Source organism: Monodon monoceros, unplaced genomic scaffold (assembly GCF_005190385.1).
Source record: "Monodon monoceros isolate NGI ecotype Baffin Bay Population unplaced genomic scaffold, NGI_Narwhal_1 Super_Scaffold_4, whole genome shotgun sequence".
In the NCBI taxonomy this organism is placed as follows: Eukaryota; Metazoa; Chordata; class Mammalia; order Artiodactyla; family Monodontidae; genus Monodon; species Monodon monoceros.
In genome coordinates, this window is record NW_021703781.1 from 22,085,123 (window position 1) to 22,104,270 (window position 19,148).

Consider the following 19,148-nt stretch of genomic DNA (forward strand, 5'->3'; position numbering starts at 1 on the left):
GATTTTTGATTACTGGTTCAATCTCCATACTAGTAATCAGTTCAGATTTTATATTTCTTCATGATTCAGTCTTGGCAGGTTGTATGTTTCCAGGAACTTATTCGTTTTGTCTAGATTGTTCAATTTGTTGGCATATAATTTTTCTTAATAGTCACGAATGATCCATTGTATGTCTGTGGTATCAGTTTTAAGAATTTCTGGCCATCACAGTTCTTCAACACCTAAATGTCTCCAGTAGGCAGAAACTCTTGTTCACAGCAAGAAGAGGGTCATTCTGCCTGTCTCCTCTTTGATTAAATCAACACACTCCTGCCCTTTCAGTACCTGACCACCACGCCACCCCTCATGTGGCACTGATCCCTGCCCACCACATCCTGCCCCACCTCCTGTTAAACTTAGCTGTTCTTCTTATTTAGGGAAAATGAAATAGAAGGCAGATTTCAGACTTCATTAATTTCTCTCTGTTTAGCACCTTGGACAAGGACAGGCTGGTAAATGCAGGCCCTTATCCGCAAGCTGCTTGAAACCAAGGTGTCTTTCCCTTCCTCCTTCCTGCCTGGCATAGGTTCTCTCTGGACAAGGACACGGGACTCATCATGCTGATTGCCAGGCTGGACTATGAACTCATCCAGCGCTTCACCTTGACAGTCATCGCCCGGGACGGGGGTGGCGAGGAAACCACAGGCCGGGTCAGGATCAACGTGTTGGACGTCAACGACAACGTGCCCACCTTCCAGAAGGACAGCTATGTGGGTGCCCTGAGAGAGAATGAGCCTTCCGTCACACAGCTGGTGCGGCTCCGGGTAAGATGCCGGGCTGCCCTTTGATCTGTCTGTTTACCTTGTCCTTCTCTCTCTGGTTTCCCCTTGACCACCTGCTCAGGAAGCCACTGCAAGAAGTACTAAGTGCCCGTCCACAAAGAATTCTGCTCAGATCGGGGGTCACGATCTGTGTCAGGCCACCTCTGAGTGGCACTTCAGGTCCCTGGTTACTGAGTGAGGCTAGTGTCTGTCTCCATTCACCCCCCATCTCCCTTGGTGAGTTCTGAGCAGGTCCCTGTGTAAGGCCCCCCATCCAAGCCCTTTTAATGACTGCTTAGAATCACGTACTGCTGCAGCTGGAAGACACCAGACACCATGGGCACAACCCAGTTCATGGAAGGGGAAACAGGAGGGGAGCGGCAGGTGCCATGAATTAGTAGAGGAGAGAGCCAGGGCTAGAACTTGGGACTCTACGCTCCAAGCATCCTCCTGCAATGAGTCCCCACCACATGTTGGTGACCTCTGACCAGAAACTTCTTAATGTCCTCGTGCCCCTTCCCCACTCTGCCGACCCAGAATGACAGGACCCAGAGCCTCCATTTAGAACTTATTTCTGAAGGAGGCAGGGATGAAGGCGAGGTGGAGGAGGTGGGCACGGGGGATACACAGAAGACAGGACCACGTGCCCTCCGAACGTAGCCCTGGCTCCCTGGTGGACCCTGCCCTCCCTCACTGCCCATGTCCTCTTACATGCAGAGTGGAGGGAGGCCCCTGGCGGCTCTCTAGGGTCAAAGACATCTGGAAAGAGCTAACTAATGCAGCCACCCCAGAGACAGTCAAGAGAAAGGAGGATCCCTGACCCAATTCCAAGTGCCACCTTCCCTTCTTGCATTCATGCAACGTGCATTTATTAGATTACCTGCTGTGTTCCAAACACTGTGCTGGATTCTAGGTATCAGCTTCAGTCAGGAAGCAAAGTTCCCGCTTCCATGGAGCTGACAGGCAGGCAGAATGAGGAAGACAGAAATTAAACAAGAAGTTCCAATGGGGAGGGGGGACGAATGGGGTGCCCAGCACAGGGCCCTAACCCAGTCCAGAGGTCAGGGAAGGCCTCTGTGCATGAGGTGTTCCAGCTGGTACTGAGGGTGTAGGAGATGGCTGTGCCAGGTATGGTGGCGACCCTTTTCATCCTCTGGGTAAGGCTTGGCCTTCCTCTGTTCCTCCAGGCCTTCAGCCTGCCCTCTAGATTGCCCAGGATACCTCCACACCCCAACATGAAGTGTGTCTGCTGGGAGCCAGAGAGTAGCCTCCAGCTGAGGGACAAGGGGTGCCTGGATCACCCCGAAAAGGGGGCTCAGAGAGGGGCCAGCCCTCCCCTCCCACCTGCCCTCTTCTGGCCCCAGGGTCACTGAAAGCTCAAGGGCCCTGTCCACCCTCTTCCTTCCAGGCAACGGATGAAGACTCCCCTCCCAACAACCAGATCACCTACAGCATAGTCAATGCCTCCGCCTTTGGCAGCTACTTTGACATCCGCGTGTATGAGGGCTATGCCGGTACGTGTGGGGCAGGACTGAGGGCCCAGCCTGGGGAGGAGGGTTGGCAGGTGGGAGCGGGGTTGCACATCACACCTGTCTCAGGAGGGAGCCCTTCTGTCTCCCAGACACCCTGGACCACTTGGGAAGCTGCCCCACAGCTCCTGTCGTCTGGAGCAGCACGTGGTATGGGGTCACCATTTCATAGGCTCAAGATCTGTGTCTCAGTTCAGCCAGATCTTTCTTTGAGTGTTAGGCCTGTGGCCAGTCAGGCATCTGAAGTTACCACCACAGTGTGTGGGGTTCCTATTAAGAAGGACTGCCTGGCCATATCTGTGGCGAGGGGGAGGGGAGCCAGGTAGAGGCTTCTTAGCCAAGTTTTCCCATCCTTTGGGCATGCTGTGGCCACTTCCCAGATCTTCCAGGCTATGGCCTTTCCCTGCTTGGCCAGGCACAGTTCCATACTCTGGACCTTGCCCTGCCTGCCACACTGTGAGTCCAGGAAGGGTATAGCAGCAACAACCTCAAGCTTCAAGATCCCAAGAGACCACCTGGTTTTTTTGTTGAAGCAACTAGGGCCCAGAGACGGGGGGTGACTTGCCCAAAGTCACACAGCAAAGCTGTCCAGGGAGGCCCTGTGATCTGGCTCTTGGTGGCTTTTTGGCACTTGCCTCCCCACCAGAATCCAACCTCCTTGAACTTCTTGACACTCTCACCCCTTACAGGGGTCACTTCCATGTCTTTGAAGAGTCTGTTCCTTCTGCTGGGAAAGCCCTACCTCCCTGTCCCTTTGCCCTGCTTCCCTTTAACCTCTGGCTTGCTTTAGGGCTTATTTGGACATCCTCTCCTCTGCGAAGCTTCCCTAATGCTTGGAGATGGTATAGGTGTCCCCAAGGCAGAGCAGATGTGCACTGGGTGACTCTGAGTGCAGTGCTCATGCCTCCTCCCACCCCACATTTGTGTCAGAGAAATGCTCTTGGAGAAGCTGCAGTCCTGGGTCTGGGTGCTACAGCCCGATGGCCTCTGTAAAATCTGTGTCCCCCCTTTTAAAAACGTAACAGTCCCATGCCTCTCCCCACCCTCACACCTCACCACCTTCTCAGCTAGAGGAACCCTCCTTGGGTTTTCTATTACTAAAGCAACAATTTTGTTTCTGTTTTCCAAATAGAAAGTGGTGATTTAATATTGTGGTAATGCCTTTGCAGACTACCCATGCCCCCCACTCCCAAGCCAATACATCTTCCCTCCCAAATTGAGAATCAATGGCCGAGCATGAAAGATACTCATGGTGAGAGTCCAGGCATGTGCAGTGTGCCTTTGGGGAAGACACTCAACCTCTCCGAGCCTGGTTTCCTCGTCTGTAAAGTGGGGCTTACGTTACCACCCAAATAGTTACCACCTGCTGGACTCAACACTATACCTGGCACAGATCAGGCAGTCAGTAAACCTAAGTCAGGACCATGGGGCTCCAGGGGCTCAGAGGCAGGAGGGGAAAAAAGGCAGAGCTGGCTCAGGCTGAGCCAGCCACACCCTCTCTGCCCAAAGGGGAGCCGTGGCTGGATGGACATGTAAAGTCTGCTCACAGAGGGCCTGGGGCCCTACCCTGTCATTTCAGTGATCAGCGTGAACCGCCCCCTGGATTATGAACAGATACCCAACGGGCTGATTTATCTGACGGTTATGGCCAAGGATGCTGGCAACCCGCCTCTGAACAGCACTGTCCCTGTCACCATCGAGGTGTTTGTAAGTACCCAGGGGTGCACTGGCCTTGCCCTTCCAGGATATGGGGTGGTGAGTGCTTCCCAGAGTGTTGGGGCCCTGCCAGAACCCGCTGTCCCCACAGCCCAGAGAGTTACTCAGCAGACTGTCCCAAAGGCTGTCCGCTAGCAAACTGCCTCGCAGCTCAGCCATGGAAGGCACAGGGCCCTGGGACCCAAGAAGAGCCCAGTGGTCCTGATCTAACTTCATTCAGGGACCTCAGGACACCCTCTGAGGGGGAACAGGAGCTGGGGCTCAAGCAGGGAGGAAATGTCATTGATTCTTTCATTTATAGCCATATTCGGTGACGTCCAAGGGAATTGCTGGAAGGTCATCTTCTCTGTCTCTCTCTCTGGTCCCCTCTTTCTTCTTCGCTTCCTTTTTCCATTCCTGTGAAGATTTAAAAGAGCCTGAAACCAAACCACAGCTTGTCTGACATGAATAGCAAGCACACCTTAGTGCTTTCCGTGTCTGAAATTATGTCGCTGAATCCAGCTCCACACTGGTTCATTGACCCCGCGCAGCTCCCCCAGCAATCCTGGGGATGCAGATCATGGTCTGACAGTAGCCCTGCCGCCCCGCAAGACACCCGCCCCCATCTCATAAAGGCTGCTGCCTGCGGAGAGGGTGAACACGTGTTGATGGAAGAGTTAGTGCATTACTGACTCCAGAAGGATTCGATCAGATTGCCAGGTTAGGAGATACTCTGCGATTTGACAAACACTCAGCAAAATCTTGCCCAGAGCAGGTTGATGGGTGACCTTCCTGTCCCAGCTGGCTTCAGTAACAGCCTCTGGTGCTGCCTTACTTCTGGCTTTAATGAGTCTCATCCTTTCAACCCAAGTCCAAGGCTCCAGGGCCAGCTCTGGACAGGGGACCCCACTTGCTTACGGAATAGGACAGGGCAGTGATGGAAAAGTCGAGGGTGATTCCTGCAGGGAGCCCTGCAGCTTGGGCATGTGGGAGCAGCATTTCGGGGTAGGAGAGGATGGAGAGTCTCTGCAGAACCAGGTCCAGTAATGGAAAGTCAGAGTCTGGGACCCTAGATCTGGCACTTCAGGCTCCAGGGAGTGGCCGAGAGGAGATCCACAGAAGCCCAAACGCATGCCCGCCTTTAACCTGCAACGTCCCGCCGTGAAATGCCGAGGGTGATAGCAGAGAAGCAGAGTACGCTCCCTGCTAATCCTGGACAAGTCCTGGTATTCGTCCCCACATGGCCCCAACCCTGACCCCAGCCCCCAACCCCCCGCTAACCCTGGCCACACTTATAACCCTGACCGACGCCCACCCCCATCCCCCATCACTTTCAACCAGAATCTTGCTCTACTCAAGCAAGCAGTGAATTCCTCCTGTGTGCGCGGTGCAGTAGAAGGTCCTGGGGGGATATGAAGGCGACTGTGAATCCTGCTCCCCCCACAAAGGGACACTGTGAATAGAGGGAGGAGCACAGCTTGGGAGGCGTATGGCTTTGAAACCCAGCTCTGCCACCCTGTAGCCATGTGACCTGTGGTTCTTGTCCTCTCTGAGCCTCAGTGTCCTGATCTACAGAATGGGGACACTCATGGTACTGCCTCATGCTATTGGGAAGATTAAATGTGATCCTGCAGGTGGTACCTGGCTCCGGTAAGATGGGCCGTCGTCCCAGCATATAGGACAGATCAGCATGCGTGCGCCAGGCTCTCTGGTGCAAAGGGAATTCCAGACAACTCAGCTGGGCAGAGAAGGACCCTCTCTAGGCTTTAGGGAAATGGAAGTGAAAGAGGATGAGAGTAGGGGAGGTTTGGGGAAATGAGTTGAGGTGTTCCACACCACCCAGAGATGGGCAGGCAGAATTGACCAAACGGAAGTTAAAACGTCTCTAGCTCCATACTGTGCCAACTGCTTTCATGTTACACAGTGTCTCTCAATCCCACTCAGCAGATGAGGCTCAGGGAGGGAACATAAGGTGGTACAAGGTCACCAGTGCCTTCCTCACTTTCTGGCTAGTAAGTGGCATTTGAATTTACTTCCAATCCTAATAAGCTAGGATTTGAATCCTGACCTGTGTGACTCCTAGGTTCACGTTCTTTCCACCACAGCCCTAGGCTTGGAGGCTTGGATATCCCAGTCTTCAGGTGACTGAGACCAGTGTGCGCCAAAGTTCACATGGATTCCCTGGGCCTCTTCTTAAAATGCAAATTCTTATTTGGTGCGTCTGGGGAAAGAGCTGAAGCTCTGCATTTCTAACGTGCTCCCAGGAGACGCTGATACTTCTGGTCAGGGGATCACACTTAGAGTAGCAAGGCCTTCGAAGATCCGCCCTCGTGGTATCTTGAAACCCAGGGACTGCCCCGAACCCCAGCCCACGTCCCAACCTGTGGTCACTTAAGGAAGGGACCTGGGGAGTGCCTCTTTCTCTTTTTGCCTCAACCCGTCACATGTAGCCAGAGCAGGAGGTGGATGGCCCAGGGACAGAACTAACCTTTTATCCGCTGGGAATAAAAGAGTGATGAGCAGCCTCAGCCTTCCCCGCAGATACCGGGGAGCGGGGGCTCCATGTGCAGAGGCAGGTGGGGGCAGGAGTCCACCTCGCTCCCCTCTCAGCAAAAGCCAGCATGTGCCCTGGCCTGGAGCCACCTCAGCCCCACGGAAGGGGCGCCGTTTTCAGATTTCCTCAAAGCTGTCATGCGGGTAGGCAGGAACCCTGCGCTCCCCTTCCAGGTCTGCCCTTGCCCGCGGCAGCAGGGCGGATCTGGCAACAAAGTGCCCCCTTGACTGTGAGTGAACATCATCTCTTGAGCAGTGTTTTGGGATGGTGTAGTCACTTGTGTCTAAGGACCACACTTGAAAAGGCCAGCGGAGCCAGGTGATTCCTTTTCATCCACTGCTTGTTGGTTTTTAATAAAGAAGTCAAACTCGGTTTGTAGATTTCCCATTAGGGGACAATAAGCTTTTGTAGAGGGAGCCACTGAATTAGAACTAATAGTGAATGCAGCGCCAGGGTCCAGGGAAATATCACCGCTAATAAGTTTCTGCCTCATGCTCTGTCACTGACATTCTCTGCGCCGTTCCGTGCAGCCAAGCAGAAGGCTTAAATAGATACATACGTGTATATTTAAGGCACTTGTGCCCACACCAGGGATGCCCAGGCGTGCTGCTGGGGCATCAGACATGGGCTGGGGCCTCACACTGCCAGTTCTCTGAGGCTGGAGAGAGGGACAGGTCAGCGGGAACCAGTGTTTGGTCCAGAGCCAGGGGCCAGATGGGAGAAGAAGAGCGTTCCTCCACCCACAGTCCCGGCACGATGGGATTCTCTAAAGTCCCACGGGGTGGGCAACCAGACACCGGGCCACCTCCTTCTTCTTTAAATTTTGTTTAAATTCGTTTTACTGAAGTATAGTTGATTTACAAGGTTGCGGTCAGGCCGCCTCCTTCTTCATACGTGCTCAGCCAGAAGTGAGTGACTCGCTACAGGGACCTTCCTCTCAGGGGGCTCCCAGTGCTTGGGGGAGGGAGGCCCTGGGAGCCTGCATGGCTGAGAACTGAAGCCTTCAGACTCCCCCGGGGGCTGCGACCCAGTCTGACCTCCGAGCTCCATGCTGGGCTTTTGGGGAAAGGGGAGGAGGTGCTCAGTCAGGTGGGCCAGCGAGGCTTCCTCCAAGAGGGGAGCAGGGAGGAACTCTTGTGGAGTGACCGCAGAAACAGTTGGTGAGGACGAGACAGTCGTAAAGGGTAGGAAAGTCTCCTGATTGTGGAGCAGCTGCAGGCGGAGGCGGAGGCTGTGTCCCTGGCCCACCCTGCTGGCTTGGCCCGTAGATCCAGCAGCATCCCCTGGCCACTTGTGAGGGCTGGGCCAGAGGAGGGATTGCTCTAGAACCGCAGCTGGTTGTGGTGGGCTGGGTTTGCCCAGGCGGGTGGAGGAGCTGTTGTTCTTGTGTGTGTGCAGAAGGGTCTAGAATTCAGGCTCTGGGAGCCACCTGCCCCTGCCTGCCACTGCATACTTCAGGATTGAGGTACTCCTTTCTCCCTTCGTTTCTAGAAGGCAGAAGATAGGAGGGTTCCTAGAACCTTCCACTGTCACCTTGGCGGAGCTGGATGGGAAGGTCCGAGTGTGGGTGCAAGAACTGGAGGGAGCTCGGAGTTCAGCCGAGAGACCGGCAGGGAGAACCAGGGGAGCTGGGAGTCCCGGGCAGTCCCAGCTGCTGTCTTCATTCTCCATCTCTCCGGCCATCACTGTCCCTTCCTGACCCCACATGTTTCCCCAAAGCCTATCCTGCCACCTTGAACTGTAGCCCAGCTAGGGGGCCACCTGGCCACCCTGTGACACCCCACCTGGCTCTGGTTATACATTGAGGCCAGAGCTCCTCGGTGCCAGCCTGCGATGCCGACCAGCCCCGAATGCCTCCCTGGCTCCTGCAACGTGTCTCTCTTCTGTTCCAGGATGAGAACGACAACCCTCCCACCTTCAGCAAGCCTGCCTACTTCGTATCCGTGGTGGAGAACATCATGGCAGGTACGGCCTGGGCTGGGGAGGCGCGAAGGCGGGAGGCCAGCAGGCATGGCGCCGACGGCATGAAAACCTGACCTTGCACACGATCGCCAGAGGCCCGTGCCCTCCCTGTGTTTCCCAATGACAGGTGGAACCTCTGGAGATGTCCAGTTGTCTGCCAGCCCACAGTTCTTTACAGAGCACCTACTGTGTGCAGTTGCTCGGCTAGGCACTTGGTCCCTGCTCCCCTGCAGCTAGTTTTCCTGCAGGGAAGAGAATAATGATGAATGATTAATTCAGCAACCTTGGTTAAACGAGAGTATGCAAAGAGTTCTGAGTTTACGGGGCTATGAGGCCGGTCCCAGGGCCCATAGTGGCCGAAGGGGTCACCTTGGAGGATGGCATGTGTTCCTAGGTGAGGACGAGAACGGGAGGCTCCTCCCTGGGCTGTCTCAAGCGCCAGGGCCCAGCTTGCAGACCCAGGGCCACCAGCTCCACACTCAGGTTCCAGGGGACCTGCTGTGTCCTCAGGGCAGGCCGGAAGCTTCACCCTTACACCCAGAGTGGACGTTCTGTGGGGGAAACTCTCATATCAGGAATTGCTGCAGCAGCTGGAGGAATCAGGGACAGTGAACTCAGAGGTAACCTTCCCTGGCATCACAGGGCCTTCTAAAGAGAACCTTCAGGTACCTTCCTGGTATCTGATGATTTGCTGGGCAGGTGCCAGACTGTGCCCAGCCCACCTTTACCCATCCCAGTCTCAGGCATCCACTGGAGAATATCACTCTGAAGCAGCCCCCCGCACTCCCCATCACCCCCAGAGCCTCTGACAAGGAGAGACCTTCATCATGGCATTTAGTCCTCTTCCAAGTTGAGTATGCTGGGATAAAGGAGTGTGTCAGGGCCAAGGTACCTGTCCTGCTCAGGACAGGACTGAGAGTCAGATCAGAGGCCCCACGGCTACCTGGAGAGGCCCAGAATGACCTGACTGTCCACAGCCCCCTGCCTGGCCCCTCACGCCCCCTGGGACTATTGATCCATCAGCATAATAGTAACCATGGTCTGCAGTTCGGTGGGAGCTACCGTGGGCCAGGCCTGTGCCCCGCGTGTTTTATCCTTTGGGATCCTCGCCAACAACCCCACAAGTTGGGCTTTACAGTTAGACCCATTTAACAGAGGAAGAAGCTAAGGCTCAGACAAGTTAAGGCAGTTGCCAGAGGTGCTACCAGATTCCAGCCTGGCTGTGGTGACTCTAGAAGGCCACACACTGACCCTCCTCGCCACCCTGCCAGAGCTGGCAGCTGGGTGGCAGGCGGGGGCTGAGTGCCTTGGCAGGCACGGCTACAAGACACACTGCCCTCAGAGTCTGGCCAGGCAGCTGGCAAGGCTGGCCCCCTGACCCAGGATTTCACAGAGATGGAAATGAAGGTGAGGGCCTTAACCGGACATGAAGGAGAAAATAAAAACCCTGATAAATTCTCCTTGTGATCAAGGTAAAATAAGACCAGAATTGAATGCAATAAATGTAGAGTCATTTAATATGGAGCTTCATTTCTTTTTGAGTCAAAGTCAAAGCTGGTCCATCTGGGCATATTTAATATGGTGACCAGGCAGGGAGGGATGGGGTGGGGTGGTGGTGCACCCTCTGAGGCTGGACCAGGACTGAGTCGGGGGGACAGAGGGGGAGGACCGGATCCATCCCAGGCTCCACCCCCTCCCATGGAGCCTTGTCCCCGCACAGCCCAGGAACCTGGGCCACGGGAACAGGCGGTTGAGCCCACTCTCATCCCTGGGTCTCCCCAGCGGCAGGCTTCCTACCTCCTGAGGGCTCCTTCCCCTTGGGCCTGTGCCCCCATCCTGCCCCCGGAGCCTGGGGCTGTGAGCCCACGGTGAGCAGCAGCCCACTCCTTTTGTCTCCCGCAAGGAGCCACGGTGCTCTTCCTGAATGCCACGGACCTGGACCGCTCCCGGGAGTACGGTCAGGAGTCCATCATCTACTCCTTGGAGGGCTCCTTCCAGTTTCGGATCAACGCCCGCTCAGGTGAGCCCCCTGTGGCCCTCGTCCTCTGCACCTCAGGCTGACGCTCTGTCCTCAGCCTGGGGACCGGCCTCTGGGCCAGCGTCTCCTCCCTTTCACAGGAGGCCCGTGTTTCTGAGCAAGTCTGCTTTGAGCACCTGGTTTTATCCCTGAAATACGCATTTGTGTGAGATTACTGAGCTTACCCCACACACAAAAAATCACAACATTCATCCATTCACCAGAGAATGTCTTTCAGTGATGAAGAGCCCTGTTATGTTTAAAATGTGTTCCATTTTACCAGTATCTGGCTAACACACTGCTCTTCAGGGATAGCTTTCTGCAAGCCTAAGTGTCTCCCTCCTCACCTGCAGACCTCATTCTTGAATCCTGGCTCCTCTTCCTAACATGGTGTGTGCCTAAGTTCCCCACCTACAGAGGATGTGCAGATCAGGGCTGTTGTGTGAATTCAGTGGGCCATTATAGAGAACTCAGAGTAGTCCCTGGCATGTAGTAAGTGCTAACAAAGTTAGGTTATTACCATTATTTTCTTTGGTCTTTTCACCCTGGGGCCCCCATTCCCAGCTCCTTGCTCAGCCCATGTAACTCTCCTTTCTTCCTCCTTTCTCCATATGCCTCCCTCTAGCTTTCTCTCCTCCTTGAGGCAGGGAGGGAAGTGGTGCAGAAAATAGCAATAAGAGAACCCAGCCTTCTAAAAGAAGCTGGGAAGGAATGGGAGGCCCCCGTTATTCATTCATACCTTCATTCAGATATCAGTGGGGGCCTGTTCCCCTCCAGGTGCTATGCTGGGGAACAGGATGGAATAAGACATGGTGTCACCCTCACAGGGTTCCCAGTCAGCTTAGTGGGCATGCAAGACTCCCCACTTCCAAGTACCCACTTGTGCATTGGGTAAGGGAACTTGTAGATGCCAAACAGGCAAACCCTGAAACCTCAGTGGCTTAGCACAAATAGAAATTCTAACTTACACAGCAGTCCGATGCTGTGTTCAGGGGACAATCTTCCACATGATGATTCTGGGACCCAGGCCCCTTCCATGTTGTGGCTCCAAGGTCACTGCAGAAAGGAAAAGGGAACATGGGGTCTTGTGCAAGGAGATGTTTATGGGTCAGGCCTGGAGGTAACATACATCACTTGTGCCCACATCCTGTTGGCCAGAACCAAGCAATGGCCCCACCTAGATGCAAGGAAGGCTTGGGGAACATCATAGTCCCTGGCCTGGCAGCCCCTCCCCAGCAATCATTCTGGCCTGGGAGGGGAGCAGGAATCCTTGACGAAGACTGGCCATCCCTGCCACAGGTGATCGGTGGCCCAGCAGGGCATCGAGTCTTCCTGTTATTCATGCCTCCCTGCTCAAAGTCTGCCTGCAATCTCTCTTTCATCCCCCTTTCCTGGAAGCTTGGGGAGCAGGTGGCTGGTGCTGACGTGTACAAAGACTGAACACACCCAGGGCTATCCTGAGCCTCCCTTTCCACCTCTGACAATACAGGTGCCTCCCTCCCTGCTCTCAGGAGCCTCCACCCTCAGCGAGCCAACGTTTCTAGGGAGCTCAGAGGAATATCGTTAACGAATATTAACTGCGTGCTCAGCACTGTTCTAAGTGCTCTGACCAGCATCACCGCCACTCTGAGGCAGGTACTAGCCTCACAGCAACCCCATTTTCCATACAAGGAAACTGAAGCATAGGAGAGGTTAAAGTCACTTGACTGAGGACTCGCAGAGCCTGAACTTCCAACTCCAGAGCCCACACTTTCAACACTCCATTCTATAAAGCCGTGGAGAGCCGCGTGCCACCCCCAGATACAATGGCGGGCACACTGACCTTTCAGCACCTACCCAGCCTTCCCAGTCAGGGACTCCATCTCCACCCCGGGGCCTTTAATAATGACATGGACATTTTCTTGCTGCCTTAACACAGCTCCTTCAGCTCTAAAGGTGTAAGCGTTTTCCTCTGAGCACCTTGGTCAAATTAGCCAGGCCTGCTCCAGAAAGGTGGCCTTAATTGGATCTAATTTCCCAGACAGGAGGAGCCATCTATCATGCCAACAAGTTCATGTTTAAAACTTTTTAGAGCTTAATTTCTTTCTTTTTTTTTTTTTTTTTTTTTGCGGTACGCGGGCCTCTCACTGCTGTGGCCTCTCCCGTTGCGGAGCACAGGCTCCGGACGCGCAGGCTCAGCGGCCATGGCTCACAGGCCCAGCCGCTCCGCGGCATGTGGGATCTTCCCGGACCGGGACACGAACCCATGTCCCCTGCATCGGCAGGCAGACTCTCAACCACTGTGCCACCAGGGAAGCCCTTAGAGCTTAACTTCTTCCTCACGCTGCCAATTAACTGACACCACCCCAGCAAGGAGCGTGGCTCTGTGGGCAGACCTTTGTCAGGCTTTTGTTCCTGGCTTTAGCACCACCCCCAGCTCCCTTCTCAACCCTGCACAGGCCAGAGACAGGCCAGCATGGCAGGAAGGGAAATTTGAGAGTGAAAGAGTCCTAGGGACCACTGGCCCCACTCCCTTATTTTATGGTAGAATAAATCAAGCACAAAGAATTTAAGTAACCTGCCCCAGGTCACACAGCTCAGGCAAGGGGGATAGCACACAGTCCCTGCCCTTGAAGAACCCTCACTGTCCTTTGGAAGGAAATGAGCATTTTCTGAGTGTTGGGAACTTCACCTAGAGTTATTGAATCCTTCCAAAGCTCTTACTTGAAAGCATACTAATCTCTCTTTTACACATGAGAAAACTGAGGCTCAAAGAAATTAAGTGACTTTTCCAAGGCCAAGTATCTGGAAAGGGCCATAATCAGAATTCAGATCTGGGCTTCACTGTCCTCAAAGCATCGGCTCTTTCCCGTGGCCCACGTGCGATGGTAGATGACCTGGCTACTGTACTGTACTGAAGCTGGCTTGTGCTGGCTCACACCTACTCACGAGAGCCAACTGTATACACCTCTTCCCAACTCCAGCTTCAATGCCATCAAGAGGGCAGCTTAAAATGGGCCCTGGGGGCTTCCCTGGTGGCGCAGTGGTTGAGAGTCCGCCTGCCGATGCAGGGGACGCGGGTTCGTGCCCTGGCCCGGGAAGATCCCACATGCCGCGGAGCGGCTCGGCCCGTGCGCCATGGCCGCTGAGCCTGTGCATCCGGAGCCTGTGCTCCGCAACGGGAGAGGCCACAACAGTGAGAGGTCTGCGTACTGCAAAAAAAAAAAAAAAAAAAAAAAGGCCCTGGTGGTAATATTTATAACTATGGAAATCAGCAAATACCATTTTTTTTTCCTTTGGGGAGCCAGTTGTCAAACATTTACCGTCACACCACTGCCAGATGACTTCCACACTTTAATTACACCAAAATACAAAGAAAAGCCCAAAACAGGCTGACGAAGATTATGGTCTATTTTAAATGTTTATATTTAATAGAATAACTTGTTTATACACTAAAGAAAATTCAAGGCATTATAATTATGTCACGTACAAGGTAATTAAGGAAATTATTTTATAACTGTTAAATCTCAGTGTGCTGTAGGTTGAGCTATCTAGAATGAGCGGCAAGTTGGAACATGCGTGAAGCACTTGGTGTGTTTCAGTCCTGTTGCTGTATTTCTGTGACCATGTGAATAAACAGTGCCAGGTGCTGCTCTAAGCTTTAGAACTAAATTAGGTGAATTAATCCCATAACAGCCCTATGAGGTAGGCCCTACTATTGTTCCTTTTTAACCAGGTGAGGAAACTGAAGCACAGGGAATTTAGGTAATTAGTTCCAGTTGATAAAGCCAGTGAGGTAATGTCAGCAGTCTAAGTGAGAGGTCCTTTGTGACTGAGCTTGAGGCCAAATGTCCCTCCTGCCCTGTTTTCCAGCCCCTAACTCCATAATCAACCTAGATTTTCCCACATCTGAAAATACCTCCTCCCCACGGGGTTATACTGCCCAGCTCTGGGATTTGGGTTCCCAAGGCATGGGTGCTATGCCCTCTCTCCTGTGAGCACCATCTCACCACCCCCCCATGCACACCTGTACATTCACACATGTGCAGTGAGGTCACTGGATCTTGCAAGCGTCTCTCTTTTGCACACTTGCTCTTTCCCTCCTTCCCCAATCCTTCCCTGGCTCACCCAAACCCTCTCTCACGCACCCCTCTCTCCTGCAGGTGAAATTACCACCACCTCCCTGCTGGACCGTGAAACCAAGTCTGAGTACATCCTCATCGTACGGGCAGTGGACGGGGGCGTGGGCCACAACCAGAAAACCGGCATCGCCACTGTGAGTGCCTGGCCCTCCCCTGCCCCCAGCTCCCCACTTGCCAGCCGGGCTGCTGCCCCCAGCTCATCTTCAGCTTGCACCACTTAGGCCCCTGGGTGCTTGTGTCCTGAGGCAGTGTGAGGCCTTGTGGGAGTGGAGAGAGGGTAGCAGGTACCAATTCATTGTCAGCCAAGGCCAGCCCTGGGGCCTCCACAGCTATGGGAAGAAAGACATTCCCAGGAATTCCCTGGCGGTCCAGTAGTTAGGACGCTGTGCTTCCACTGCAGGGGGCACGGGTTTGATCCCTGGTGAGGAAAGATCCTGCAAGCCACACAGTGAGGCCAAAAAAATAAGGCGTTCCCACCTGGGACATGGGGGCATTCCGGAGGAGCAAATACTCTCTCTCCTGCCCCCAAAGACCAGCTGGGAAGAAGGCATGAGCCCCATAGTTCCCTTCCTGCCTTGGCACCTGCCAAGAAGCCGGAACAGGTATTCCTCTCAGAAGAGTGGCTCAGAGCAGGAAGCAGGGCCCTGGAGGGTTTCTGGGAGCCTGTTACCACCCCACCCCTACATTTGCAGCCTAGGTTTGCAAGAGATGATGAGAAATGATGCCTAGGTTTCCCTGCCATGAGCAATTAGGACCCAGGAAGGCCCAGAGCCCCATCCAAGGCCTTGGTGCCTCCAGGAGTAGGAAGCTAGAGGAAAGCCATTTGAGGATCCTGACTGAGCTCTTAGCTGCAGAAGAGGGTAGGGGAGTGAGACATTCCCTCTGTGGGAGAGTAAACAGGAAGAGTAGCTGACAGGTCCCCTCCTTATCCTCATTTGCTCTCCACCTGGAACCCTCTCCTGACCTCTCCTTTAGTCCTCATCCCCCCCACAGCAGCTACCCCCATCCTGACCCAGCCAGAGGAGCTGGGGTTGCTATCACTCGGCCAGGCACTTGGCTGAAAAATCCCCAGGGCCCTATTCAGTCATGGGAGGCCCCTGCTAATAAGACTCAGAGCTCTATAAATAATTTACCTGGGTGGCAGGTGAGCAGGGAAATTGCTTGGCTTATAGCTGAGACTGACGGGAGAAGCTCTAGGGATTCTATCAGGTTCCCCACCCCAAACCTCCCGCATGCTGTCGGTCACCTTCAGCCAAGACTAGGGGTGGACAGAACAAGTCCCAAGTCACAGGAACGATTTCAGGGGTCGTCGCATCCATTCCTCTGCCTCCTAATGGGACAGCACCTAAACCCTCTGAAGGGTCTTGGCTCCCTCCTGTCCTTGAAAGCCCAGGCCCTGCCCCGAGGCCCCCAAAGCGGGTGGACCTGGTGGAGTTAATGCCAAGGTGCCCCATAGGCATCTGAGTGTGTCCCCCAGCGTGGGCACTGTCCTCGCACAACTCAGCTAGGCGCGTCCCACAGCACCCCTTGTGGCTTTGCAGGTGAACATCACCCTCCTGGACATCAATGACAACCACCCCAGATGGAAGGACGCTCCCTACTACATCAACCTGGTGGAGATGACCCCTCCAGACTCTGACGTGACCACAGTAAGTGGCGGTGGGAGGCAGAGCTGCTAGGCGGCCCTTCGCGGGGTGTCTGCCATTCCCACGTGAGCCCTAAGGACCTGCCAGTGTGGTGCTGATGGACTTAATGTTTCCCTTGGAGCCAGCTCTAGGAGCAGAGTTCCAGAAGCTCTCTTGCATGGTGAAAGGTAGTCAGAGGTTGGGGGAAAGCCCTCACACAGTCCTCAGTGACAGTGGACTCTGGGCTTTGTCAAAAGGAGCACAGGCAGCCCAAGGACTGGTTCAGCTCATAGCCACCCTTAGGACTGAGACCCTAGGACTCCGGCCACCCCCTCAGGAGAGCCCCCAACCTGCCATCCCCCGCTCAGATCGCGCAAGCTTCAGCTCTGCCCTCAGAGCCTTCCTTCACCACTTCCATCACTGCAGCCATCGGCCTGGGTCAGCTGGCCCAGGGCTGCCCCAGCAAGGGGTTCAGAGTTCAGGGACTTTCTGGCACGGGATGGTCCAGGTTTTCACAGGCTCCTGTGTGTGCTGCGTGCAGGGAATGTGACTCAGGGTAGGGTAGGGGAGACACAGCCAAAAACCTCAAGGCGTCCAGAAGGGAGAGCAGAGTCCTGAGGAAGCTGAGCAAAGCCAGGCTTGAGCACCCCACTCGATCCACTCTGCTCTGGGATTCACATTTGTGAGGCTTTCTTTTCCCCCTCATACTTGTGCCCCATTTGGCCTCATTCAGGGAGGCTTCTCCCCAGATGTCTGGCCCCACAGACGCCAGCCAGCCCTGTGATAGACATGAACCTGACAGATTACGGCAACCCTGCTGGGACATGCCAGATGCTGTGCATGTGTGGTCCCGTGTGGCAGATGGATTCCTTGCTTCCACTGTATGATGGAGAAAATGGAGAGTTAGCATTTGAGGGGTTTGCCCAAGGTCGCAGAGCTAGTAAGATAGTAAGAGATAGTGTCAGGACTGAAACCCAGGTCCCACCTGGCCTTTATCCCTCTGTTGGCTCAGCGGTGCTCTGACAGGTGGCCCAGGTCCCGAAAAACTGGAGAACTCAGGTGGGATGAGAGAAGAGATGGTAACTTTCATATCCAGCTCTCCAGGAAGGCTGCCCCACACTGAGTGCAAGCAACCTTGGGGTGGTGATGCCTAGCCTCCCTGCTCCACACCACATCAACCACAGCCGGTAGTGACAAGGTCCACCTGGTCTAGATGGGAGAGGATGTCAGCCTGGAAGGAAGGAAGGACAGAGAGAGAGACAGAGACAGAGACAGAGAGAGAGAGAGATGGCCATCACATCTGTCCTGTCTTCCTTTGTACAAGTTCAAAATCCGAATGACTCTCGACTCGTGGGCGGGTCCCCCTTGCAAGGATTCCTGTAGGGCGGCGGTAGGGGGGGCGGGGTAGGGATCTGGAATCTGTGTTTTCTCAAAGCCCCAGACTGGGAGAGTCCTTCCAGCTCAGAGCCAGGTTTGGCAACCACCCCGCTAGGCCGTTTCCTCTGTGCTCTCTAGGGCTACAGATCCGATGGGCACTCTCCGCTGCCACCTCATGTACACTAGGGTCTAGACTAGGACAGCCCCCGCCAGAGACCCCAAGAGCTGGGGCAGAGTATTCACCTGTGAACACCTGTCTGGTCAACTCTCACCTTTGCTTTACGTGACTGAGAAATTGCTCCCAGAGGGAACTGAGGAGAGAATGTGGCTGCATGGAACAGCAACCAGGGGTGCCATTATTAGAGAGTCCACCTGCCAGGCAAAAAGTAGTTCGGCCCGGCTGGGACTGCACTTGGCCTTGGGCAGTTCCCAGATCAGGTCCCCGGTAGCCTTCTCCGGGTCGCCAGCCTTTCCTGACATCCTCTGAGCCATGAGCATGTAAGGACAGTGGGCCAGGGGCTTGCTGCCCAGTGCCCCCTCACTCCCCAGGAAACCTCCACAAACCTTCAGTGAGCACCTACTATGGGCCAGACCCTGTGCTTGGCAGGAGCATGGGAAGCAGCAAGTTTCCTCTCTGCCTTCAGGGAGCTTGGTGTCACTCCTAGGCTCAAACCCACCACTGGTTCCCACCTTAACCCTGTGTAAAAGCCAGAGTCCTTACTGGACCCACCTGGCCCACAGGATCTGCCCCACCTTAACTCTGGGGAGATGGACATGTGTGTCCATCCCTCAGTGTAGAGTGGATATGGCCGTTCCTCCCCCAGCTTGGGGCAGCCACAGGGATGGGGGACTTCAGCTTTTCAGTGATTCACGGTAGTGTTTGAGCCCTGAAAAAAAAAAATGTTAATGACTCAGAATTTCAGAAAGAAAAGAACAGAATCAGAATTAAAGCTCGTTATATTAAATATCCACCGAACATGTTGTGACGACCTTAGAAATGATGCCGTTTAATGTGTGTAAACATTTCATTGCATGCGAGGACAAATTGTGGGCTTGCTTTTCTGGAATTCCCAGTTATGTGTGACGATTGTTAGGATGGCAGAAATTAAGCCCACATTCACTGAGCTTGTCATAGCAAAATAATTTCAAAAGGAATAGTCATAAAAATTCTTTCACATTTTATAGCCGTGAAATGTATGTACGCATATATACATGGGTACATTGTAATACCTTTGAGGGGGCCCCCTGGGGCCTTCTAAGGCCTCACAACGGCCCTGGGTGATGTAGGGTGTGAGAAAAGTGGGCTTCAGGCAGGGAACAGCTAACCCAGAGGTGACATCAAGGGGGAGGTGATATTTGAACAGAAACTGGCCTACCTCCTGACTCATCTCCCGCCCCCCTTCTCAGAGCCACCGTACACGCACACACACACACACACACACACACACACACACACACACACACACAC

The 19,148-nt window shown here is 54.2% G+C and overlaps 1 protein-coding gene across 1 annotated transcript in view; it reads left to right on the forward strand.

The window, feature by feature from the left end:
• CDH23 (cadherin related 23) overlaps positions 1–19,148 on the forward strand; it is a 443,685-nt gene that overhangs the window by 315,263 nt on the left and 109,274 nt on the right. The window contains exons 16-22 of the mRNA XM_029245124.1: positions 566–803; positions 2,209–2,314; positions 3,909–4,036; positions 8,471–8,543; positions 10,444–10,560; positions 14,700–14,812; positions 16,220–16,327. Of these exons, the coding sequence (XP_029100957.1) occupies positions 566–803; positions 2,209–2,314; positions 3,909–4,036; positions 8,471–8,543; positions 10,444–10,560; positions 14,700–14,812; positions 16,220–16,327 (883 nt within the window). The remainder of the gene's footprint in view (positions 1–565; positions 804–2,208; positions 2,315–3,908; positions 4,037–8,470; positions 8,544–10,443; positions 10,561–14,699; positions 14,813–16,219; positions 16,328–19,148) is intronic.